Below are 27,596 nucleotides of genomic sequence, written 5' to 3'. Positions count from 1 at the left end.
AAAGCTTTCACTTCATCCCAGTATCTCTGAAAGAATATGAATCTGGAATGCACTGCCCTCTCCAGGTGCTATGTTCTCTCTAATCAGGGGAGGGGGATTGGAGAGGAGGAAGCGGGGGGGAGGGGGGATTCCTTGGCACCCCCCCCCCCAGGTTCTCTTGTATCAAGTCCTGTATTGCAATGGCCTCATATATAATGTGCTACCTGAAACATCAGTAGTGGTGAGAAACTGTTGTATGTGAATTTTAATTATACATGGTGAAGAGTCCTTGCTAGTTCAGAGAGAGCCACTCTTCACGTTTGCTTTATTTTAGTGAAGGGGCATTTTATCTAATTAGAGAGAAATTATCACAGAGGAAAGTGGCCAGGCACCTGTCTCAATCCCACTGCAGGCTTGCTGTATAAAAAGGTACTAATTTGACTTACCTAACCAATGGTAATAGATGTACTCTAGCAGAGGATTCTGTTTTTAAAGCTCTTTATTATAAAAGAATTATAAATATATGCTAATTAGAGAAAAATTGTAAAGACCCTCCCTGTAACCACATCCAGCTTCAACAATTAAGTAGCAGCCCATCTTAACTCATCTCAACACCACTCCAACACTTCCTGATTGTTTTGCAACAATTCAAACATCATATTCTTTCATTCATAAATATTTTTAATTATCATATAGGAATCTTATTGACAATACTGTTAAACAGTTTACCTTTGATTAATAAAGTTCTCATCCCACCATAGAATCTATATTTTTTTGCCTCAAAACTTGAAAGGCACATAGGGCTTCTCATATACATATTGAATGTGTAAAACTTCCATGGAGAGTGGGATTGTGTGAGCTAGCTCTATCCCTGTGATTAATCTACTCTGTACACAATGGCAACCAGGGTGTGGGAACGCCCCTCCTTTGGTCACCTAGTAACTTTTCACTGGTCAACAAGAAGCTGAATAAACTATTATGTTGCGAGAAAGTGCTTGGCTAGCTGACTTGGATCATCTCCTAGATTTTAAGAGAAGTTCCATTGCCAAGTTTGAATTCGCTAAACTTTCAAGGCTTTGCTGGCAGAAAAGAAGCGTTCCACTCTTGGAGCATAAATGGATTCAGAAGACATGGGCTCAGGTAAACTAGGCCAAATATTGAAGCAGATTTGGAGACAAAATCTGATGCTAAAACAGGCCCTCCTGGGAGATAGCCATTGTGAAGGGGCTGGCGGGGCCACTTGGATAGCCACAGTGGTCTTTCTGGGGCAAGAGCTCAGTGGGGCCCTTCACCAACTCTTGGAGCACACTGCAGGGACTCTGCGCTCTACCTGCCAGCAGCTGTATGTATTGCTTGACAAGGAGAATCAGTGTATCTGGAAACAAGGCAAGTATTTCTTTTTATTCTTTCTCTAAGAAATGTTGATTGAGTAGTCACTTTAAGAGGTACTAAGGAGCATGCGAAGAAGGCTAAGATAGAGTCTTGTCCATAAGGGACTATTTGGGGAAATAAGGTAAGACAAATGCACAATAATGCAAGAGATATCAAAACTAGTTCCATTCGAGAAATAGAAAGAAAGTACATTAAGAGTTCAGAAGCAAGAATGATTCCATTTTTAGAATGGGAATTTGGGAATTTTGCTAGATCAAATGTTGTATTTTAAGCTGAAGCTTAAGTGGGGTTCCTGGGTGGCTCAGTCGGTTGAGCGACTGACTTCGGCTCAGGTCATGATATCACAGTTTGTGAGTTCTAGCCCCGCGTCAGGGTCTGTGATGACAACACAGAGCCTGAAGCCTGCTTCAGATTCTGTGTCTCCTTCTCTCTCTGTCCCTCCCCCACTCATGCTCTGTCTCTCTCTGTCTCAGAAATAAATAAACATTAAAAAAATCTTTTTTAAAAAATAAATAAGCTGAATCTTAAGGAATGAATTGGATTCATGCAGCTGGAAATTAGGAATCTTGAAAAAGCATTCCAGGCAAGGGTATTATTAGCAGGATCCACAATTAAGAGTAGGAAAATTGGGGTACCCGGGTAGCTCAGTTGGTTAAGCAACCAACTTCGGCTCAGGTCATGATCTCATGGTCTGAAGGTTGAGCCCCATGTCGGGCTCTGTGCTGACGGCTCAGAGTGTGGAGCCTGCTTTGGATTCTGTGTCTCCCTCTCTCTCTGTCCCTCCCCCACTCATGTGCGCTCTCTCTCTCTCTCTGTCTCTCTCTCTCTCTCTCTCTCTCAAAAATAAACAGTAAGAAAAAAATTTTTAAGCAGAAAAATATTCCTGTTTTGAGACAGAACAAGCAGTTTTTCTATATTGGAATATGATGAAGTTCTATTTGTAGAATTATTTGAGCTTGAATCCATTAATTATAAAAACAGTAGAAAGACTGGGGTGGGCTGGGCTACAGAATTGGACACTCCCTTACACACACACTGAGAGGGGAGCAGGTTCTTGGGAATAGTCCCAATTATGGGTGCTGAGAAGTATGACAGGAAGAATATTGTATCAGATGAATATGATCTCAGACAACAGTTACTCTAGATAAGAAGATGGGTGGTATCATGAAATCGAACTCTAAATAATATAGTGTCAAGGTAAGTGGGCAGGTCTCATCAATCAGGCATCCAGGGCAGATAATGTTAAGAAATTATCTAGAAGGCAGATGGTAGGCATTGGGGAAATCTGCCCAGAGGCAGCATGATCCAGAGAATGGCAGCTGGAGCTCATACCTAGGACTCCAGTCTCTGGAGCGAGTCGAATATGGTCTTAGGCAACATATCAAGACAAATGCTTATTCATGGAAAATGATAAGGTCACAGCTACCACAATAGGAGATCAAAATAAAGGTGGTCTTGGGTACAAGACAAAAACACAAGTTGTGAGAATTGGAGCCCAAAGATAAACCTAGACTTGTAAAAGGATGATTTAATGATGATTCTTAAGATACTGACCTATGTATGGGGCCCTAAATTACACATTCCTTAGTTCAGAATTGAATTCTAAAGATTGGAGAACTGCTAAGCCTGCAAGAAGTGATCAAATGACCTGAGCTATGAGCTATGACCTCAGAGGAGGGATGAACAAAGAAGAGAATGGTAGGACATGGGGATGGAGTAAAATATTATTTCAAATAAGATCACGAGGATCTTCACTAGCGTGAAGAGGTTTGACTTGGTTTAGTAGTCCTTGAGTAGCTAATGCAGGTTCTAATCAGAGAATCAGAAGCTGTACAATTAAAGCTATTCTTTGGAAGGCTGACTAGAAAACTGTAAATGATCACAAGCTCAGCAGGAAGAATAGTATAAACTTAATTTCATTCTTATAGCAGCCAGAAAAGTACCTAAAAAAGTATAGTTTCTACACCAGTAAAAATAATGTAGCTATGGTATGCCTGCTACTCAAGTCTCCTCTGAAGTGTTTTGCTGAATTTCAGGGAAATACTTTAAGTGGATCACTGATAAACAATATAGTACCTTAAAAGGAGAAGGAACAAGTCTCAAAGTCATACTAGATCATCAAGGAATGATTGAGGGAAATGTTGAGTTCAGTTGAATAGTTTTGTCGCTGTGTAGGGGAGATCATGGTATCCGCCTGCAAATATTCAAAGTATTTTCATGCACAGAAGGTATTAGACTTACTCTTTGCCACTACAGTAAAAAACAATTTGTCCCCAATTCCTAGACATGTTAAAAGAATGACAGTTGTACAAATGACTTCTCCTTCAGGAGGGAGATGGGCTTAAATGACTGGTAAGGGTCTTGGTAGGCTTGTAAGGTTATCTTGCCATACCTCAGTGGAGAAATATAATTTGTTTCAGCTTTGTATTTTATTCTTTTTATGTATCTGTGTGTGTGTGTGTGTGCGTGTAGAAATGACTACTTTCATAGACTGCCTCATGAAAATAAATGAATATTTGGGGAGCACTGCTACACTTCTAAAGAAAGAAGAAAAGGAGATGTGTAATTTATGCGGCATGCATGATGAATGTACCCCACTGCAGACAATGTCCACCATTCACGATATCAAAGAAGCAGACATTGCTGCAAGAAGGGAACAGAATGTCATAGAAACAGCTACTGTTTCTTCCACAAATGGAGAGCAAAGTCATTATACGAACCAGGTCCAGTTAAAAAAAAATAAAGCACATATGAATTCAGACTTAGTGGAAAAGGAAAACAATACATCATTGAATGAAGATATAACAGAGCAAGAGGAAACAGAGAACAAAATGTTCCCAGATAATGTAGAAAATGAAGATGATAAACAAACAGAACACATGACTGTTGAGAACGTAAATGGCAACAGGGAAGAGACGCATGACATAATCCAGGCAACAGAAAGAGAAATACAAGAGACCTCAGAGAACCAAAGAGAAGAGATTACCACATCCTCAATAACATGTGATATCTCCAGCAGATATCTGAATAGTCTCCTTTCCAATGATTCAGAGAGTCTAAAGCAAAAGAATAACATAATGGAAAAGGAGTAAGTAAATGTAATGTGAGTGGTGCTTATACAATGCCTACTGATACGTGTGTTTCTATAGTGATTATACGTAGTATTTATACATGACTAGAATTTTACATTTCCCTTTCAGATCATCTCCAAAAAATATTACAAATCAATAATTCGGCTTAAATTACTCTTAGCAACATTTATATGGCAGCTATTACTAATTTTTTTTATAGTTTTAGGAAACAAACACTCAATGTTTCTTTAGAGGGAGAGGAATTGACTATATATGGAAGCAGTTTAAATGAACAATTGTCCAGAACCTGAATGGTATTCTAAATCACTACTCTTTCAATTATAATAAAAAGAAACTAGGAGATTACAGAGAGTTCATATACTGGAAATGCATTTTCTAGCCTCAGATTTGTTTTAGTTATATCCTCAAATAAATCCTCACATTTATTTTATTTATGAATTATCATAAATTCTTAACCTGTATCTGTAGTCTCTAGGGGGCATGGGTAAGCTTTAAGCAGTTTTTAAAACTAAATGTGTATTTTCATACCTATTTTATCTCTTTGAAGATGGTTCAAAACTTTTACCAGATTTCCAAAGAGCCCATGACATGTGAAAGAATAAAAGTGGAAATTGACTGATATACTTCAGGAATTATCTCCCCTATACAAGGGAATAATAATCCCTATTTGTCCAAATAAAATAAAATATTCACAAGCCATAGTTTTCTAGCAAATAAATATCACATCCTTGCAAGGCAATGGAGAAGAATGAAAACAATCATTGCTTTGGGAATCAGAAAGACTTAACATTTTATATCCTGTTTTATTACATAATAGTTCTGTGACCCTGGGCAGCTTGCTTCATCTCTTAGCCCTATTTTCTTCTTTGTAGACATTATATATACTTGCTGGGATTATTTGGTAAGGTCAAATGGGAAAATCACGTAAAGAGCCTAGCACCACGTCGCTTTGTAGCCGCTCACGCTGGCCTTCATGTTAGTATATAATCGATCTCACTCTCAACAACCCTCACTTTCTCTACCTCCCACACGCTTCCAAACTTCATTTAACCCCTCTCTGCCATGACGTGTGGTGTTGTTTTCAGGTGTACGATACCGTTTCCAGGACAGCACCACAACTGAGTCAACGACCTCAAGCAACTCATTTCGCTACTTTGACCTTACCTATCTCATCAGTAAAATGAACAGGTTGAGTTAGGTTAGCAGTGAGGTCCCTACATGGCTGAGAATCTAATGAATTTTGTAGATGTCATAGGAGTGCATTCAATGCATGAAAGACCCCCATAGTTTCAAAGAACTACTGCCCCTGCAAAACAACTATTAAGTTAGTTAATATGCAGTTACCCACTTTACTGGAGAAAAATATTAACACTTCATATTCTTATATTCAGAAATGACTCAAAGCATCAACTAATGAGTCACTGCTGAACCGCTCCCTCTAACACCTCCCTAGGTGTTCCCTGGTTAGTGATTTCCTCTTCATAGCATCCAAACCAATTGTGCTTGGCTTGCATATTTATAAAGATGATGACTCCTTTAAATCCCTCAGGCTAGAACGCCATCAGATCACTTAAAATATGTATGTCATGAACAAAATCTTGCTGGGAATCTGTTGTGATTCCTTGCTGGATAGTTTTCTGTAAGAAATCTATCTCTTCTACTGTTGTCCTAGTATGTATAGACTCAAAGGGAAACAAGACTAAAATAAACCAATCTGATTATTTTAGCTGCTGGACTAGATCTATTTGATTAAGCCTAGAGGAAATGGAAGCATTTATAGGTCTCTTCACTCATTTCATCTGTCTTTTAGAAGAGTGTATGCAGATCATTTCCAGGGCACAGAAGAGAATCATTTTTGAAGTTATACAAGGCTGAGTCACTGTATTCTCTATTAAACAATTCCAAAATTGTCTCTCATTTTCTGAAGTACCATTGTTACTGTCATCAGAGAATATAAAAACAGACCAATGTACTGGGTAATTTTCTTTCTAAATTTACAAGTTCGGAAGTATCAATATAAATGACCCTCCCTACAATTTCAACATGTTTTGTTTTGTTTTGTTTTGTTTTTGATATCTATGTTAAAGGGCACTATTAAATCCAATCTACTAATAATTGAAAAATGGTTAAAACCTTATTATTCTAGAGCTGGGTATGAATGCTGCATTTTATACTGATCGTCTTATATATTTTCGCATTGCCAACATTTCAGTCATTTCACTGATGAGAAATGTGAAGTAACCAGAAGAGGAGAAACTACAGCTGGTAATTTTAATGTAGAGATCTAACGTTTACCGAGCACATATTTTATGCTAACCCCTTATTATGAGAAGTTTAAATATTTTATCTCATTCCATGTTCACACCATTGTGAATTAGGCATTAGTTTCAGTTTGTAATGGACAAAGAAGCCAGTGCTTTGGAGTGATTTGAGAATATTATGTTAGAACATGTGGGCATTTGTACTAAAGACAGATGGATTCTTGTATTGGTTCTGTAGCTTGCCATTGGTGTGATTTTCAACACATGAAATTTTCTAAGCCTCAGTTTCCTTACCTGTGAAAGGTGATGACAGTAGTACCTGCCTGACACCCTAGTGTAAGGATTAAATGAAACAACGTGGGGACCCCTGGCTGGCTCAGCAGGTAAAACATGCAACTCTTGATCTCGGGGTTGTGAGTTCAAGCCCCATGTTGAGTGTAAATATTATTGAAAAATAATAAAACCTTGAAATAAAAAAAAGAAATAATGTGTAGCCTAAAATCTGGTCCATAGAGAGAGCTGACATATTAGCTATTTTAATAATTATTATTGGTATTTGGGCACCTGAGTGGCTCAGTCGGTTAAGCATCAGACTTTTGGTTTTGGCTCAGCCCGCATCTCAGTTTCTGGGTTCAAGCACTGTAGCCATCTCTATGCTGTCAATGCAGAACCCACTTGGGATTCTTTCTCTGTCTCTCCCTCTGGCCCTCAAAATAAATAAACATTTAAAAAAATAATTATTGATATTTAAGGTCAAGCAAATAGTAAGGGACTGACCGATCTCAAATCTGACTGTAAATGTTTAAGACTCTAAAATCTTTGGCAAAAGTGATAGTTATAATAAGCAAGAGTATAACAAATGGTCAGAATAAGTGTTTGTATTGATTCTTTGAGGATTGTAAATATTCTGCTTCTAATTACCTTGATTAATCATAAATTCACAGTATTTTTGTACCTTTCTCAGTGTTTCGCAAAAACATAATAAACATCATCATTTGATGTAATGTGTTTGGATAATTCCAATAGCAGATATGTAATATATATATATATATATATATATATATATATATATATATATATATATATAATACATATATTTGTCTCCTTCCCTTAAATTTAGTAAATGATTCAGGTATATGTTCTTGGTTTATCAAAAAGCATTAGCAGTCTTCAGATTCATTTTGTAAAGTGAACAAAACTGAGAAATCAACCACCTAAATAATAGTGGTAATGTCAATAGTAACAATAGCTAATATATATAATATACAATACCAACTATGTCAGGCATAGCTTTCTAGTTACTTAACATATGCTAGTTTATTTAATTCTCACAGCCTTCTTATGAGACAGTCTGTGAGAATAAACTGAGTTGAATTGTCTTACAGTTGAATAAACTGAGGCACAGAGAGGTGGAGTATCTTGCCAAAGGTTACAGAGTTACTAAGTGGAAGAATTGGGATCCACACCAAAACAACCTGGCTCTCGAGCTTGTGCTCTTATGTATTTAGCTATACAGTACACAAACTAAATAATTGCAAAAATTGTGTCTTTTTTTTTTCCCTGCAGGTATTTTGATATACTGAGTGATACCAGCCCCCAAGTGTCTTGTTATATTACAGCACCATCAAATGTTCTCCAGCATCTAGAATGCCGGATTATTAATAGCATGAGTTCTTTAGTAGTGAGTGATAACGAAGAGTTGGTCAGTAATGTCATCACTGTTGAGTGCTCAGATGTAGAAAAGGAAATTCCATTTCCAATATGCATTGCAATTCCATTTACTGCACGTTACAGGGGAAATTACAGAGACATCATGGTGAAAGTGTCTGACGTAAACCTTGGATCAAGTTACCTAACTCCAAATTCACTGGAAGGAATGAGAAGAAGTTACAAGGTTGGTAAACCATTGGCTATATCTACATTTGCTGTTTGACTCCTCTACTAAATATTAGTCAGGCTACCAGACTGTGTATAGATATAGATAGATTGTGTAATAAGTGGAAAGGCTGATTAGGTTAACACCAGTGAATTCACAATTTTTATTTATTTTTTGCTATCTATAAAGATCAAAGAGCAGAAGTTATTGACCAAACTTAGGAATGAAGAACTTGTGTCTAGGACCCAGCAAATGTATTTTCACCTGGAAAACAATACCAAAATCATGGCTTACTCAGCTTCATGCCCTAGACTAGCATTAGAGTAACATTTCTAATGTGATGGACCTCTGTCTAAATTTAAGAAGATTGGTATCCCCAGATAATACTAGTTTTATTTTTATCATTCATGAGTTGGGAAAATATGTTTAAAAAAATGAACAATTGTGTGTGTGTGTGCGCACGTGTGCCTGGCGATAGTTATTAAGTCTATAAATTGTGTTTTGTTTATACACAGAAGACAGTATATGTGGTAGTTAGGATGTGAGTTGTGGAGGAAGACTGGCTGGGTTTGCAGAAGGGGTCCTATACTTTCTTGCTGTGTTAGCGTGGGTAAATTATGTAACCTTGCCAAGACTCTATTTCTTTATCTGAAAACGAACACAATAATAGTGTCTACCTGATAGGGTCATAGGGATCAAATGAGTAAATGCACTTAAGATAAAAGTAGCCTATAAACATGTGTTAGGAGTTAATAAATTAGACTTTATTGTAATAACTCTGAACTTCTCTACTGTCACAAATTCTTGTTTTGAAGACAGAATATAACAATTGTTAAATTAGCATAAAGTTGACAGGAACTAAGGTTAAAGATTTTTCTGTGGGCCACCGAATTTACCATTAAACAAAATATTTTTCTTCTTAGCTTTAAGTAAGTCATCATTATTTGAAGACGAGGGCAAGGAATCAATGTTTAAAAATTCCACAAAACAAGAAATTCTTTATAATACATCTCTTCTTTTTCTGATTTGGGACTTTTCTGAGTTACAAACAAGGTTATACAGTAGAATATGAAAGCTAAGCTTGTTCTAATTATTTATTCCAATTCATGTCCCTGATACATTTTATATTTAGCCTAGGAAGACTGCATGTATAATAGTCTGATCAGCATTGCCCTTGATTGTGGCTTTTTCATCTTGACCAGTCTACGTGACTGACATTATAAAAGCAAAAACTGTTGATAGTACATGTGACTTTCACAAAATGAGCAGGCAAGATGTTTAGTAAATGGATAATCAAAGCAAAAAGGAAAACAAAATAAGAGGTCCGTCCTCTACTAAAAATACAAAAGCATATGCTTTTTATAATTTTCCAAGGGTAGTTATCCCCATTCTTAGCTCAAAAATTTTAAACTCTGGAGTCCTTCCAAAATTTTATGTGGTTCATCCAACATTTAAGAATGCTAATTCTAGAGTCAGATAAACAAACCATCATCAGACTTCTGTTCATGGCAACTCCCATGCTTAAAAACACTTCTGGTTCCCAGCATCTGCCAAATGTGCAGGAAATGCACAGCCACCACCACCAGCTCTGGGAAGACTTTTCTTTCTTACTTCTCACCATTTTCCCTTCAGCCAATGAAGACCATTCATCTTGCCCTTAAGTTTCCCGATGACGGTTTCGTGACGTGATATTGTGAAATGTCTTCCTCAGTTTTTAAATGACAGATTATTTTCCGTTGTGAGTGTCCCTGAAATGTTTGCTTATGTGTGTGTGTCTGCATATTATCCACTCATGCTGGGGTGGAGCCAGAATGGGGGGACACATGAATAGACCAATTACCAATAGACCAATAGAGCCTTCCTCCTCATTTTAAGCTTTGGTGGTTACACGAATAGATCATTTTGCTTTCCTTCATGTGCTCAGTTCCCTTTTGTATGATAAAAAAAGCTTCAATATGTGACTGCATATATGCATTAAAAATGTAAATGTCAGTATATAAAAAATAAACACAAATGTCTCTTTCCAGTTTTTTTTTGTTGTTGTTGTTCCCACTGCATGAAGGGGAAGAATAGAAAAAATGGCTTTGCTAAGAGATTGTGAGCTGTCAGAAGGAAGAATTTGCTGACGGTACAGGTGCTTTAGTGTTTGCATAAACTACCCAAATAATGAAATTTGGAATTTCCTAAAACAGTGTTGAATTTTCTGGATAAAGGCCAATATCTATTAATTTTTTTAAGTCTATTTCTTTATTTTGAGAGAGAGAGAGAGAGAGAGAGAGAGAATACCAAGCAGGCTCTGGGCTGCCAGCGCAGAGCCCAGTGGGGGGCTCAAACCCACGAGCCATGAAATAACGTGAGCTGAAATCAAGAGTTGGATGCTTAACCAAATGAGCCAACCAGGTGCCCCTAAAGGCCAATATTTAAAGTTTATTCTGGTAAAGGAACATAGGATTCCACAAATAGTTAATATTTATGAAAACACTAAATGTGATTGTTCATTCACTATACATCTTGGGGGGGATTTAATTTAAATTTAAAAATATATTTATTTCTCTCTTTTCTATCACGTAGTCCAAATTTGAGAAACTAATATCGACTTCCACCTCATCTCATGAAATGACCAACCCTTTGGTGTTAATGAAATCTTTCTCAATTGTGAGAGATTACAGGGACAGCAGATAGACTTTTTTTTCTTTTTCTTTTTTTTTTTTTTTTTCGCAGCAGAGTATGTACAGCAGATACTCCCTGAACAGTGCTGCATTAATGTCCTTTCATGTCCTCAATCCATACAGGGGACCTGTGCTGAAGTCAAAGTGTACAAGTTGGGTATCTTTTCTGTTGTGTCTTGCTTAAAGAAAGAGTCCTTCACAGTAACAAAGAAAGGCCATACTCTTAAGCCAAGCATGGATTCCCGAGTGTCCTTAAATTACCCTCCAGGAGTTTTTGGCTCATCAGTACTGGTACAATTAAAGGTAAATGCTAAAAACTGGTAAGTTTCTTCTCATAGATTTTGTGGGTCATCAAACATAGTCCCAAAAGGATAAAGAAGATACCACTATTTAATATAACAGTAAATGAATTCTTCTTATACTTTTCTTTTTTATCCTTTTTGTCTTTTATTTAAATTTTATTTATTAATTTATTTCAATAATAGAATTTAGTGATTCATCACTTAAATATAACACCCAGGGCTCATCCTAACAAATGCCCTCCTTAATGCCCATTACCCATTTATCCCATTGTCCTACTCAATACCCCTCTAGCAACCTTCAATTTGTTCTCTATATTTAAGAGTCTCTTATGGTTTTCCTCCCTTTCTCTTTTTATCTTATTTTTTCTTCCCTTCCCCTATGCTCATCTGTTTTGTTTATTAAATTCCACATGGTGAAATCATATGATATTTATCTTTCTCTGACTGACTTATGTTGCTTAGCATAATACACTCTAGTTCCATTCATGCTGCTGCAAATGGCAATATTTCATTCTTTTTGTTCGCCAAGTAATATTCACATATATATACATATATACACATATACATATGTATATATATATGAATGTGCCCCTTCAAATCAGCATTTTTGTATCCTTTGGATAAATACCTACTAGTTTAAGTGCTGGGTCATAGGGTAGTTCTATTTTTAATTTTTTGAGGAATCTCTATACTATTTTCCAGAGTGGCTGCACCAGTTTGCATTTCCACCATCAGTGCAAAAGTTTTCCCCTTTCTCCACATCCTAGTCAACATCTGTTGTTGCCTGAGTTGTTAATTTTAGCCATTCTGACAGGTGTGAGGTGGCATCGCATTGTGGTTTTGGTTTGTATTTCCCTGATATTGAGTGATGTTGAGCATCTTTTCATGTGTTTATTAGTCATCTGGATGTCTTCTTTCAAAAATTGTCTGTTCATGTTTTTGCCCATTTCTTCACTGGATTATTTATTTTTTTGGGGTGTTGAGTTTGATAAGTTCTCTATAGATTTTGGATAGTAACCCTTTATCTGATATGTCATTTGCAAATATCTTCTCCCATTCTGTCAGTTGCCTTTTAGTTTTGTAGATTGTTTCCTTTGCTGTGCAGAAGCTTTTTATTTTGATGAGGTCCCAATAGTTTATTTTTGCTTCTAGTTTCCCTTGCCTCTGGAGACAGGTCTACTAAGAAGTTGCTGTGGCTGAGGTTGTTGCCTGTTTTCTCCTGTAGGATTTTGATGGCTTCCTGTGTTACATTTAGCTCTTTCATCCATTTTGAGTTTATTTTGTGTATGGTGTAAGAAAGTGGTCCAGGTTTTTTTTTTTTTTTTTTTTAATGTTTGTTTGTTTGTTTATTGAGAGAGAAAGAGCATGAAAGGGATAGGGCAGAGAGAGAGGGAAATACGGAATCTCATGAAGGTTTCATGTTCAGCACAGAACCCAATGTAGGGCTTCAACTCACGAACTGTGAGATCATGACCTGAGCCAAAAGGAAGAGCTGGACGCTTAACCGACTGAGCCACCCAGATGCTCCTCTTATATTTTTAATGACCTAACATACAGTGTTATCAGTGATAAAGTGGGGATTTAGAGCATAATGAATCTCATTCCAAAGTACATCCCTGCTTTATTTGAAAGCTTTCTTAGCTGTGTGTGTGTGTGTGTGTGTCTTGATAATTATTAACAAAAACATATGTTGAGTATCTATGATAGAATTGATGCCAGAATTTGGGACATTCATATGATTCAAAATTTGCATCTGAGAGGATGGCAAAAAAAGAGGCTAACCAATTTAAATATTTATGATTATGAATATTTGGTTATATTTAATTATAAAACATCCCTTTTCGGGAATGAGGATTTAATATATACAAACACCATTTGCAAAGTATACACAAGATATGATAGAGCATCAGTGCACATTTTAGAAGATACACTTTCTCAATATTTTCTGTTCTTCCAGTCTAGACTCTCCCCTCATGTTCTCCTGTTTCTCTCAGTTATTGTAAGTGGTTAACGGAGAAGAAAAAATAGGGGGAAAACCCATATTATGAACTATGTATTCATAAGTATTTTCCATAAACTTTGAAATTTTAGAATTATGCTAGCTATTTTTATTAGCCACTCTTGTGTGAGAGGAAACAAATATAGTCTTGTTTTTCTAGTTTCTAGTTTCTTGTTGATCTAACAGCAGTTCTAATTAGAAATTACGTAAAATGTCTATTTTGTTTTCTAGGTCATTTTGTTGCCTACAATGAGTGTTTCTCAGTTATTTATAACATTGGACAAGGAATCTAAATTCAGAAAGACTTTGTAAAAGGGGGGCCAAATGCTGTGTTTTTTAATAAATTAATTCAGTGTTGCTTCCAGTCAACAACACATAGAGAAATACATAAAACTAGATTCTGTCAAATTTTCAGAAAATTGGCTTAGAAATGTGCTGATACTTTGCATCTTTTGCTATCAAAATATAGGAATATATGCATTTTTCTCGTTATTTAGGTCCAACCAGTTGACCCATCTTTGGTGGCATATTTAAAAACACAGCAAGATACCTCCTACCCGGTGATATCAACAAGCCCGCTGATCCACATGAAGCACCCTTTGGTACATCCTTTCCAGAAGCCAGTCACTGTATTCCTACCTTGTTCTCCACACCCTGATAAAAAAAATCTTGCATCTGAGATAGATCATAAAAGAATGGCTAGTGCCACTACAAAAAGGATCATACCACTGTACCTCAACCGGTGAGCTAAATCCTTGTATCTCTGAGTTGATGATAAACAAAGAAATGTAAATAATTTAAAAATGTAATTTGATGTCATATATTTAAAAATCATTATTGAAATATCATGCAACATTTTACTATAGATATAAAATATTGTAGACCCATGAAAGGTAATGATTTTAGACCCACAAAAGGCCCCAATGTATGCTATGTGGTAGGGTAGACACAGAAGAGGTAAAATTAATCTTTGCTTTCAAAGAAATTATGACATGGTTAATTATAAAGAAGTGGTACAGTGATTTTAACTTCTATATTTAAGAGTGTGCTCTTAATATAGGAAAAAGATTAACCTGAACTTTTCTAAAACAAAATTAAATTTGAGTTTGTATTCGCCATATCGGTGGAATACAGGTGGATAATCCCTTAATTTTTATGATTACGCAAAATCCCCACCAATGAGACAAATATACATATTGAGTTACTTGTCAGAAATGACATTGGCAATGAAATGCTAGCCTATTTCAGAAATGACATTGGAGATGAAATGCTAACAACAAATAGGTTACACAGAATAACCCCGATCTTAATTCCTGTTCTTTCATTTAATGCTTATTTTTTCTTTTCTAATGAAAAATGTAGAAGGGAATGTTTCTGTTCTTCACTTCTGAAGGAAATACTTTTTTTCTTTGAAAAACGAAAGGGAGAAACAACTTCAGAGACTTAATTGAAATACTATCTACTATTAATTGAGAATCTACTGTGTACCAGGTTTCCTGTGTATATGGTCTTATCCAGTTTCCCCCACCCCACTTTATCTCCATTTTATTAGTGAGAAGACTGAGACTCAGTGATATTAATAACATGTATAAGTCACTATACCTACCAAGTGACACAATCTTGGACACCCTTGCATATCTCTGGATTTATTTATGACTCTATGTAGCCATCCTTTATTAAGTTTGAAACTGCAAGGCTGGAAATTGAGATGTGGATTATTTGTCCTTTCCCATAATGTTTGAGATTTAGGGCAATAGTAGAATATTAGGTTGAGGCTGGGAGAGGAAATTAAACTTTCCCTTGTGTTAGATTAAGTGAGAGAACATAAAAATATAGACATGATCCAGTTATATATACTTTTGCTACTTGGGATGGAGATCTATTTATCTATCTATCTGTCTGTCTGTCTGTCTATCTATCTATCCAACCATCCATCCATCCATCCATTCATTTATATCTATGTAGATATAGATACATAATCTTCCAAATGGCAGTTTAGTTAATCCATGTTCCTGTGTACCAATGTAAAGTAAGATTTAAAACCAGAAATATCTTGAAGCTTCAAATTTAAAATGTACCCGTCTCATAGATTAAAGACATGCTATTTTAAATATCCCCTGAGATACATATATATTTTTTATTTGTTTTTATTAATTTTTTAAACATTTATTCATTTTTGATAGACAGAGAGAGACAGAGCATGAGTGGGGGAGGGGGCAGAGAGAGAGGGAGACACAGAATCCAAAGCAGGCTCCAGACTCTAAGCTGTCGGCACAGAGTCCAATGTGGAGCTCGAACTCACTTACCATGAGGTTATAAAGTGAGCTGAAGTTGGATGCTTAACCGACTGAGCCACCCAGGTGCCCCCATATATAGTTTTAAAGATAAGAACTTAATCCTAAGAATGGATTCTTACCAGTAACCTGTTGCTGGAACCTAGTATTTCTACTATATATAGAGGGTGGATGGCAAAGGATTAATAAAAATAATTTGTGACTGATATGTATTTTCCATCATAAAACAAAGCAGCTCCATTTGCAATAAATATGATAGAAAAATAATTAGCTTGTCCCTGATGGTCTAATCCCCTAGTCTGAGAAATAGAAATTTATCCCTGTAACACACAGATACCATTTTTGGATCTGATTAGATCAGTGTTCCTTTGCCCCTCTTTTGCTATATTTGCACATGCCTCAGAAATGACAGAGCAGAATGCAAAGAGAAATTGGAAGCAGCATACTGCATTGTCAAAAATGAAATTCCCACAGGTATAGAGATAAGAGCAGAGGCGAGAGGAGCCCCAGTAGAAATCATGCTGAGGGTGGCACATTTTCATACACTTAATTGATTCGAAACATTTGAAATCCAGTTTTTTTTTCAGGTAGAAGATTACACAGGGGTACTCCAGATAAATTATACTCAGGAAAAACGATTAGACACTGAAAATTGATTTATAAATTATACACATGGATCTGCTTTCCAGATCTGAGAAAGAGATTCAAGTGGCTACCAAAGCGAGTGGACAAATATTCATTCAAGATTAAGGGAAAAAATACAAAATCCTACATGATTTCCTAAGGAAAAAATTGTAATATTAATCAAAAAGATTTGAAAAGCGGAATAAAAACACCAAAGAACATACTATGGAAATAAAGAAAGACAGCATCATTCTGACATTTCACAGTAACTTGAATAATGAGAATCACAGTTACCTGCAGAGTATTTTAGAAATCCGTTTTGTAAGTGTAGTATGATCCAGTAAGCAAAATTTCTGAGAAACAGAAAGCCATCAGGATAGACTAGAAAAAGACAAGAGGACAACAGGATAAGATACAAAGATAACAAGCAGAGATGAAAAGGGACCAGTGTTTGATAAGGAGTCATTTGAAGTGATGTCACCTAATAATTACAGGTATCATCAAAGAGGCAGCCAAAACAACCATAAAAGAAGCAATAATCAAAGGCATAGTTGAATTTGATTTTCTGACGTTGATTAAAGCCTTGACTTAGAAAGTGCTGATTGATTACTAGACACAATTTATGAAAAAAAAAACCAAAAAACCATACTTAGGCATAACATGGAAGATTTGAAATGCACGTTTAAATAAAACATAATTCTTTAACAATCTGTTTAGCAGAAGCAGATTAAGTAAAAAGGAATAAAATCAGTCTTGCCTCAATCTCACTCACAAAAGTACAAAGCAAAAAGTGAAAAGGAAAAGTTTATATGGCAAAAGGATAACAGAAGGAAAACAAGAAAACAGCATGGTGATATTAAAGAGAAAAGATGATATAAATAAAATCATCAGTTATATTAAACAAATATAAATGGAGTAAACATAATTTATACTGTTGTTCATCTTACACAAACCTTTAATATTCTTTAAAAGCTTCTATGCTGTATTTGAGATGATTTCCTCATATATTTTACCTTTTTTATATTTTGCTATTATTTATTTATTTATTTATTAAAGTAAATTAGGTTTTCTTTTTTATTTTTTTCAGAGAGAGAGCAAGTGGGAGAGAGGAGTAGAGAGAGAAAGGGGGGGGAGAGAGGGGCAATGGGAGAGAGAGAGAGATAGAGAGAGAGAGAGAATCTTAAGAGAGAAAGAGAGATCCTGGGATCATGACCTGAGCCAAACTCAAGAGTCAGACACTCAACTGACTGAGCCAACCAGGCACCCTTACATTTTTACTGTTTTTTTTGTTTTAAATCAGTAGTTTCAACTGTTCATTTCAATCATTGTAACTCTCATTTCTAAAAAAAGAAAAAAAAAGATATCGATATATTTTAAAAATCGTTTGTTCTAAGATGCTCTGTTTTTTCACTATGCTTTCTATTTCTTTCGTTACCCCCTTAATCATTGTAAACATACTCATTTCATAGTTTTATTGAGATTATTCTATCACCTACCTATTAGCATGATGTTTAAAATTATCTATTAGCCTGGTGTAATCTAGTACCTTGTCTATATGCTAATTCCATCCTTAGAAATTCATTTCCAAGTATTGATTATGATTTTTAGATCAACTTTTCTTTTCCCCCTCCCTCCTGCCAGAGCAGCTTTGTGTGTTTGTTGCTTTCTTGAGCCAATATTCAAAGAGATTTTGGTTGTTTTTATTGTTTCTCATTTTACGGCCAGTGCTGCCCTTTTGGGATTCCAGTTTTATGACTGAGTTAGTTCCAGCTAATAGTTAGAGGCTGTATCTGATGTACCCGGTAATATATTAAGCTCCAGCCCCCACACACCTGGTGTGTATGCACAGTTAGTGGGGCAGGGTGTGCGTGTGGAGGAGACTGATGAGGGTGGGAGCTTCCATAGAACCAGTTGGTCATGTTCTGTGGGGAGAGAAGAGAATTCCAACTTTTTGAAGTGTGTTTGTTTGTTTGTTTCCAGATCTAAGGGATTTTTTTTTCCAGCTTTTGAGTTCCTCTACTTTCCTGTGTGTGTGTGTGTGTGTGTGTGTGTGAAAGAGAGAGAGAGACAGAGACAGAGACAGAGAGAGAGACAGAGATTTTGTCCAGCATTCCTGTGTAGTGGGAAGATGGCCATTTGTCATCAATTCAGTTGGCCAAAGTACTAATTTCTTTTTTTTTCCCTCCATCTCTTTGCTCCAGTGTATGGTCTTTCTGCTAGAAAATTCTTTTTCTGTCATGTTTAGGTGAAGAACTCTGGTTTATTCTGTAAGTAGTAGCTTAACTGTGTCCGTATCTGTCAAGACATTCTAAGATGTCTAGGAGGGATTGATTTTTCCTCTCTTTGCGTCAGCCACGTTCTTTGCGCACGTCCTATGTCATACTATAGTATCATTCTCCTTTCCATTAATCATCACTCAGCATAAGCATAACATTGTAGGTGTTAAAAAAAGTTGTGTGAGTTAAATAAATTAATGAATAAATTTATGGAAATGTAAATAGTATTAGTAATCCTATGCTTTTTAACAACACTGAATTAGTGTTTTATACTATGCTGTTGCTATTAGTGCTAGATATGGTAGATGCATTTCTCTCTCCAGTGGAGCATATTAAACAATAAAATGAGAACCTGTGTCAACTATTTGTTTAACATTCTTTCATGTGCTTGCTTTGGCAGCACATATACTAACATTCTTACATCAAAGGGTGAAAACAGTTGAACATTTTCTATGGAAATAGGAACACAGTGAAGCACTCCATGCTTCATAAAATAAAAAAAATGGTAAAAACTAGGTGAGGCCAAAACATGGTCTAAATATGAAGAATTAGCGGTCTTTATTACATTACATTCCTCTATGTCTGAATGGTTTCTGGGGAAAAGATGAGAGTCATTTAATTATGAACCAGAAAAGATTTCTTAACAGTGGTGAAAGGCGAAATTAATTTGTTAAATAAAAACTTATTCCATATTATATAAGAAATACTTTAGAGAGTCAGATGGGTAAATATTTTTGCTCATGAAAAATACTATTTCTACATATTGCCATTGGTTTTAAGATTATTATGTTCAAATGTAATATGTGAGTCTTATATGACAATATCTGTAAAATATACGCATCATATGGCATGATAATAAAATGAACACGTTGGTAAAACTACCACATAACTTAAGAAATCAAAAAGAAACCATCACAGAAGAACAGAATTGGAAGACTGACACTATGTGACTTCAAGACTTACTACAAAACCACAGTATCAACAGTGTAGTATTGGTGAAAGAATAGGCAAATAGACCAGTGGAACAGAATAGAGAGCCCAGAAATAGATCTACATAAATATAGTCAACTGATTTTTGACAAAGAAGAAAGGGCAATGCAATGCAATAAAGACAGTCTTTTCAACAAATAGTGCTGGAACAAGTAGAGGTCCACATTAAAAAAAAAAAATGTAGACAACACTTACGCCTTTCACAAATTAACCCAAATTGGATTATAGGCATAAAAATGTAAAATGAAAAGCTACAAAACTCCTAGAAGGTGTTTTCACCTAATTGCACCTAATAGGTGAAAATCTAGATGACCTCGTGTATGGCAATGACTTTTAGATACAACACTAAAGGCACAATCCACGTTAGAAATAATTGATATGCTGGACTTCATAAAATTAAAAGCTTCTGCTCTGGGAAAGAGAATATTAAGAGAATAAGAAGATGAGCCCCAGAGTAGGAGAAAATATTTACAAAAGGTACATCTGATAAAGAAACGTTATCCAAAATACACAAAGAACTCTTAAAACTTAACAATAAGAAACAAAAAACTTGATTAAAAAATGGGCCAAAGACCTTAACAGACACCTTAGCAAAGAAGATGTATGATTGGCAAATAAGAATCTGAAAAGATGCTCCACAGCATATGTCATCACTGAGATGCAAATTAAAACAAAAATCATACAAATACACATCTATTAGGATGGCCAAAATCCAGAACACTTACAACCTTAAATGCTGGTGAGGATGTGAAGAAGCAGGAATTCTTATTCATTGTTTGTGGGAATGCAAAATGGTACAGCTATTTTGGGAAACTTGTGGTTTCTTACAAAACTAAACATACTCTTATCATACTATCCAGCAATAGCACTTCTTGATATTTATTGAAAGGAGTTGAAAACACGTCCACACAAACACCTGCATATGGATGTCATATAAGATTTATTCTCAACTGTCAAAACTTGGAAGCAATCAAGATGTCAAGAATGGATAAATAACATCCGTACAATAGAAAATTACTCAGTGCCAAAAAGAAATGAGCTATCAAACCAAAAATACATGGAGGGATCTTAAATGCATATTGCTGAGTGAAAGAAAACAATCTGAAAAGGCTACCTACTGTGTGATATATACTGTATAACATTCTGGAAAAGGCAAAACTATGAAGACAGTAAAAACGTCAGTGGTTGCCAGACATTGGAGTGAAGGAGGGACAAATAGGCAGAATATAGAGGGTTTTTATAGTGGTGAAAATACTTTGTATGATACTATTATGATGGCTACATGTCATTCTACATTTGTTCAAACCTACATAATGTACAACACAGAGTTAACTCTAATATAAACTATGGTCTTTGGGTGATCATGATGTATCAATGTAGGTCCACCAATTGTAACAAAGGTACCACTTTGATGGGGGATATTGATAATGGAGGAGGCTATGCATATGTGGAAACAGGAGGTAAATGGGAAACCTGTGCATCTTCCTCTCAATTTTGCTGTGAACCTAAAACTGCTATAGAAAGAAAGAAGAAAGAAAGAAAGAAGAGAAAGAAAGAAAGAAAGAGAAAGAAAGAGAGAAAGAAAGAAAGAAAAAGAAAGAAAGAAAGAAAGAGAAAGAAAGAGAGAAAGAAAGAAAGAAACTATCCTTGAAAAGTTTCCAGTAATGCCTATTTCTACTTGTAGAACCTTGGGATATAACTTCTTTTCTTTAAAGTTTATTTATTTATTTTGAAAGAGAGAGAGAGCACAAGCAGGGGAGGGGCAGAGAGAGAGAAGAAAGAGAGAGAATCCTAAGCTGACAGTGCAGAGCCCCACACAGGGCTTAAACTCACGAACCTTGAGATCATGACCTGAGCTGAAATCAAGAGTCCAACGCTTAACTGACTGAGCCACCTGGGTGCCCCTAGACAGATAGATCTTTTTTATCTTGGAAAAAATCTTCTGAGTGTCTTTCAGTGGTGTGGCATTAAGGCATTTATCTCAGAACAACATACCAGGGCACTGTTAGACCTGAGAAAGGCAGCTTGGAGTGGACATCTGTTGCTTTGTCTACCCAGCCACTTTAATTTTTGGAAATTGTACCACAAATTCTGGAAAGTGTTCTTTCCATCCATGTGGATCTAATGGGAGTTTCCATGTTTTTTAATGTCCTTGTTAAATATAATTGAGCACTTGACCCAAAATGGGCCAATTATAATTGCCCCAATGCCTGGAATTTTGGGTACGGAAAAAGTTTCATCTCAAGAAAAAAGCAAAATCGGTAATTCTTGAATAAACAAATTTATTTAATGAAGATTATATTTTATGGAACTCTTAGTACATCAGAATTTTCTGTGGACTGTGATCAAATGCTAGCCATTGCTAGACAATAGGAGATGTGAAAGTTTGCTAATAGCATATATAAAAGGAAGAGTTTATTTGCAGAGTTGTCAAGAACAGCTGGGATAGATAAGGATGCTAGCAAATCATTTAATTTCAAGAGGAGGTATAATCTATTATCATATTAAAGTCTAAATGTGAGATTATGGATGCGTTAACTATACGGTAATAATCATTTTGTAACATATCCATGTATTAAACCATTACATTTTACACCTTAAACTTACACAATGTTATATGTCATGAAATCTAAATTTGATCTTTATATCATTGAGGACTCTTTTGATTTTGAGTGTCAGAAAAGCAAGCCCAAAGTTTTAAGGAAAAAGGAATTCTTTGGTTCATGTAAACAAAAAGCCTGGGGATATATTTATCTTTATATACTTCTTCAACCAGAAAGAACCTAGTCTCTCTCTTCTCTTTCTGCCCTCCTCTGTGCCAATTCCATTCTTTGACGTGCTTGTCCCTCATGCTGGCAAGACAGTTCCATCTTGCTATTCCAAGTTCAGTAGAAGGTGAAGCTCCCCATGGATATGCATAAAGGCCCTGAGAGTTATTCTCACCCTAAATCAGTTACAAACCCATCACTGAACAGATCACTAGGACTGGGAGGAAGATGCACTCTACAGGGTAGGCTAGGCTAACAAAAACTTGAATTCACCCGGGGCTGATGACAACGACCCATATCTCACACATGCTGTGTTGTCCTCAAAGGCAGGCTGTCTCTTGGTTATCCTCACTCCTGCACCCAGGCTGAAAGGCAACCACTTTCTGGCTGCTGTCATGGGTAGCAGAAGAAAAAGCTTTGAGTAGATGCACATGAGCAATTAAATGCTTGGTCTCCAAGTGACATTCACTGTTTATTAACTAGAACTGGTCATATGGCCCCCACTCAATCACTGGGGAGAGGAAGTGCGATCCTATCACGTGCTCAGAAATCAGAAAAAATGGGATTTTTTTTTTAAAGCAAACTTTGTTAATGAATGCCAAATGCACTATATGCCTCAGGTTTTAGACCCACCTGGACGGGAGAGTAGGGTTCAGTTCTGCTACTGCTGAGAACCTGTAGGTCCCCAGAAATGTTTAGACCACTGGGAGAAAAAAGTTAGGAGTTGTCATCAGGAAAAAAAAAAAAAAAAAATCAGTCATGCATTTAATTAAGTAATTTTCTAGTAAATGACCAGAGTTTTGGATTCAGTTTCAGTGTATTTTCCTGTGTTAATAAATTATTAACTTCCGGCGTGCCTGGGTGGCTCAGTTGGTTGGTTAGGCTTCCTACTGTTGCTTTCTCATGGTTCCTGAGATCAGCTCTCCCCTCCCCCCATCGGGCTCTGTGCTGCTAGAGCAGAGCCTGCTTGGGATTCTGTCTCTCTCCTTCTCTCTGACCCTAACCCACTTGTGCTGTCTCCGTCTCTCTCAAAATAAAATAAATAAATTTTTAAAAACTCCATAAAAAATAATTAACTTCCAAGTGTCACAAAATTTACTCTATTTGTGGTTTTAAACCAAAAGCCAAAAACTAAATGTTATTTCTTCCCCTATTCTCCATATTTTAAACTGGCTGATTCCCTGAAGGAATCAATAGAATCTAAAAATTTCAGAGTAGACATTTTAAATCAAGTTTAGTTCCTAATTTATGGCTTATTGGACAGCTCAACCTGTAAAAACTAAGGTGGTTTTAGAGCCATAACTAATCGTATTCACAAATAAGGATGTGGGATTCACACTTGGGTCTTCATTCTTAGTAACTAGCCAACATGGTTTTTACCCCTTGTGACTTGTACTATCATTAGACCTCCCCCCCCCCCGCCCCCCACGATGTTCAGTATCAAGAACTTTTCTTCCTTTCTGAGGAACAGGTATCCATTTATGAATTCAAGAAAAGAGTTTATTGTCAGGCTATTCCATCTCTAGGACTACATGGATTCTTTCATTTTGATTTCTCTCCTTTTGTCTCTTAGCATCTCCTCTATTTTTTTTTCGTTTATGAATACTCTCTGTGCTAATTATTTTTATAGCCCAGGGTGCCGTAGCTAAATGACAGCAGTGACAAGTTATAATCTCTGGTCCTCTTAGTCAAGTTCCGAAGAAAAAAGATAAAATTTGCTGAGTGTTGAAACTTGGTCTACTGTGAGTAAATTCAGCTCTGGTTGGTGGAAGGTATCACATGGTACATTCAAATGCAGGTTGAAAAGGAAGGGGGACTGTGCAAGAAAGCTAATGGGCTATGTCTGCTGTAGGAATTAGGATAAAAATATTAATTCAATTGATGTAGATACTATTTAACTCTATGATGTAGATACTATTGTTACTCTCATACTATAAATAAGGAAACTGAAACAGAGAGATCACATAACATGCCCATTGGTCATATAGTTAATAAGATTCAGATCCACCCAGGATTTGAAAGTAGAAAGTCTTGCTCCAGAATCTGTGGTCTTACCTGTTAGGTGCCCCCCACTACTCTTGGCTCCCCTGAAGCATCTGGGTTTTCACCAGTGACTTTATTAATGTTTTTGGGGTGTTCCCTAAACTCTCTTGCCAGTAATAAAATGCTTCTCATTTTCCAAAGTTCACGTCAAATATTAACATTTTCACTTTGCAAGCTTCCCCGAGCACCTTCCTTCTGTTTTCTAAACCACCTTGCGCATTCCCTTAATTATCACACCGATCACCTTGCCCCATATTTGGGTAATACTATAATACTGTACTCTTCAGGAGAGTAAGGGCTATATGTTTCTTATCTTTGTGTTCCCCGTGCATAGAGGAATTATTGGCACATAGAATACACTCAATGTACTGTTATTGGATTATTTGCTTACTGAAAGAATTAATGCATTAAATAAGATTCATGCTACACAAATTTTACCAGTTTCTCCTCTCCTACCATTGTACAGGACAAAAAGCACTTCCATGAGGAAACCTGGGAACAACGGCTGTGAATCTTTGAAATTACTGGGATTCAGAAGTGGAGACAGTGGTTGGTTTGGGCTTGATAATGTTGTAGTGAGAACCATGCAGAGTGGCTTGATATCATTTGAATTGCGCGAACATTTAGAGAGGTAATACAATACCTGTAAACAATACAAGTTGACGGTATTATATCCTGATGAATTATAAGTGATGCTTACTGAAATGAAATTGTAGGATTAGGCTTTTATGCCTCATATAGGAATATAAATAGTTCTTCAGGGTGTGCTGAAAACACAAACCAGAATTGATATGAATATGCTATCTATAATTTCATTCATGATAGTTTAATAAGTGCTTTTGGAAATCACTCATAACTTAGATTTATTTTTAGAGACTTCCTTTAACTCCAAAATAGTTTTAAAACAGCACTTTTATTTATGAAATTCCATGAAGACAGTAATTAACTGTTCATACTATGCTAATCTCATAAGCATGTATATGTAAACTGAATTTGTTATTTCCGTGCCCTTATTTTGCCTTCCTCATTTCCATGTTTTCTAGACAGCTAATTATGAGAAGAGTTTTAGACAGTTTTAAGGCTCATGAGGAGCAGACACTCATAAAGAGAAGGCAATCATATGTCTAAAGATAGCTTTTATTTCAAAATGGAAGATCTTACTACTACAGTTGTCTCGGGTCAGAAGCAGAGTTTAATATGAGGATTTATTGATTTATTGAGGGAGAACTCTTAGGTGAATCCTGTAAGGGAATGAACGAAATGAGTAAGGCAAGGGAATAAGCTGAGAAAACCTATGGTTTCAGCAGAAGTTTTACCTCAGCCTGGTACCTCCGGGAAGCTCAGGAGTGTGAGTACCAAGGAGGCTGGTATACACCCCTGCATCAGTGAGTCCTTGTCTGTGGGTGCAGGGATTCTCTGGCTGAGGGCGATCATGTAAGGCAATTTTTGTGGAGAAGAGTTGGGGGATGTGTGTGAGGCGGTAAGGATCCAGCCCAGAGAGGGATGCCTATATTAGTCTGCCAGGCTGCCATGATAAAGTCCCACAAACTAGGTGGCTTAAACAACAGAAATGTATTGTCTCATAGCTCTGGAGGCTGAAACTCCAAGATCAAGATGTCAGCAAGATTCATTCCTTCTGAGGACTGTGAGGGAAGGATCTGTTCCAGGCTTCTCTTCTTGGCTTGAAAGTGTCCATTTCTATGTTCATGTGACATTCTCCATGTATGCACATTTCTGTACCCAAAGTTCCCCTTTTTATGACACCAGTCATATTGGATTAGTGTGTATCTAATGCCCTCACATTAACTGGATTACACCTGTCAAGACCCCATGTTGAAATAAGGTCACATTCTGAGGTACTGGGGATTAGGCCTCCAACATTTAAATTTGGGTAGAGTGGGCAAGACTCATCTCACAACAGGTCTATTCATAACGATTCTGACACCACAGTGACAGAGAAAATATTTTAATCTCTACTTAATTATGACATCTAGTCTTTATCCTGTTGGTAGTAAATGAATTATCTTGATTATCTTTCTCTTCTATAGTTGGAAATTATAACCCTTGGTGATGCTAGTTAAAATACAATTTAAAATATGCTGCCATATTTAGAGCTGATCTGACCCTGGGGGATTTCTTGGTGAACATCTGTTTAGAGCTTGGTTTGGTTTGAATGGTTTCCTGACTGCCAGGAGGTTCATTAAAGTCATTCAGGAATCTAACTAGTTGGTTATTAGAACGCTTGATTTTATTTTTTTTTAATTTTTAATTCTTCTAATGTTTACTTATTTTTGAGAGAGAGAGAGAGAGTGAGACAGAGCGCAAGCAGGGGAGGGGCAGAGAGAGATAGAGACAGATTCTGAAGCGGGCTCCAGGCTCTGAGCTGTCAGCACAGAGGCTGATGCAGGACTCGAACCCACAAACTGCGAGATCATGACCTGAGCCGAAGTCAGACACTCAACCGATTGAGTTACCCAGGGGCCCCATGATGTTTTTTTGTTTTTTAACGAAAGCTTGGATGATAATGGGTGTTATTTGGTATCAGTGATATTTTTGAGACTGTACGCTTCCCTCACGTCACGCCTCTTTGCTCCCGCGCAGATTTATTGTGCTACACCTTTCTTCCGTTGTGGAAAATAGCCTCTTGGTTTCTTTTGTGAAAGCTCTAGAAGAAGCTATGCTCAGCACCACTGCCTGTGTTGTACTCTGTCACCAGAAAGACAATCCACATAAAGTAGTCATTCTAGTGGTTCCTTCTAAAGATTTAAACCAGGTGCTTCGGAACTTGCGCTTGGAATCGTTCAGTGGCCCTCCAGAGTCTTCACGCAGCTTCCAAGTCAAAGAAGGAGAACAAATTCTTTTAAGATTTACTGGAAATATATTTGCTTCAAGTAAGTACAAAGACACCTTTTTGTATGCTCTATGGGCTAGCAGCCACAAGCTTCTGAAGGCCTTCGTTAAACTTGTATCACCGAGGAAAACTTCAGAGAACTGAGGGGAGGCTTATGAAAAGTAGGGAAAGAAAAAGACT

At 36.5% G+C, this 27,596-nt stretch overlaps 1 protein-coding gene across 2 annotated transcripts in view; it reads left to right on the top strand.

Moving 5' to 3' along the window:
* Nucleotides 1-976: 976 nt before the first annotated feature.
* Nucleotides 977-27,596, top strand: part of DTHD1 (death domain containing 1) — a 72,370-nt gene continuing 45,750 nt past the window's right edge. For both annotated transcript variants that reach the window (XM_019414505.2, XM_019414513.2), the window contains exons 1-7: nt 977-1,365; nt 3,844-4,459; nt 8,291-8,618; nt 11,393-11,572; nt 14,068-14,312; nt 25,032-25,196; nt 27,167-27,456. In XM_019414505.2, coding sequence (XP_019270050.2) covers nt 1,095-1,365; nt 3,844-4,459; nt 8,291-8,618; nt 11,393-11,572; nt 14,068-14,312; nt 25,032-25,196; nt 27,167-27,456 — 2,095 coding nt within the window. In that variant the 5' untranslated portion in view covers nt 977-1,094. The remainder of the gene's footprint in view (nt 1,366-3,843; nt 4,460-8,290; nt 8,619-11,392; nt 11,573-14,067; nt 14,313-25,031; nt 25,197-27,166; nt 27,457-27,596) is intronic.

The sequence above is a fragment of the Panthera pardus genome, unplaced genomic scaffold, assembly GCF_024362965.1.
Source record: "Panthera pardus isolate Hobbes unplaced genomic scaffold, ASM2436296v1 HiC_scaffold_13, whole genome shotgun sequence".
NCBI classification, from domain to species: domain Eukaryota; kingdom Metazoa; phylum Chordata; class Mammalia; order Carnivora; family Felidae; genus Panthera; species Panthera pardus.
This window is presented reverse-complemented; position numbering and strand designations above follow the sequence as displayed.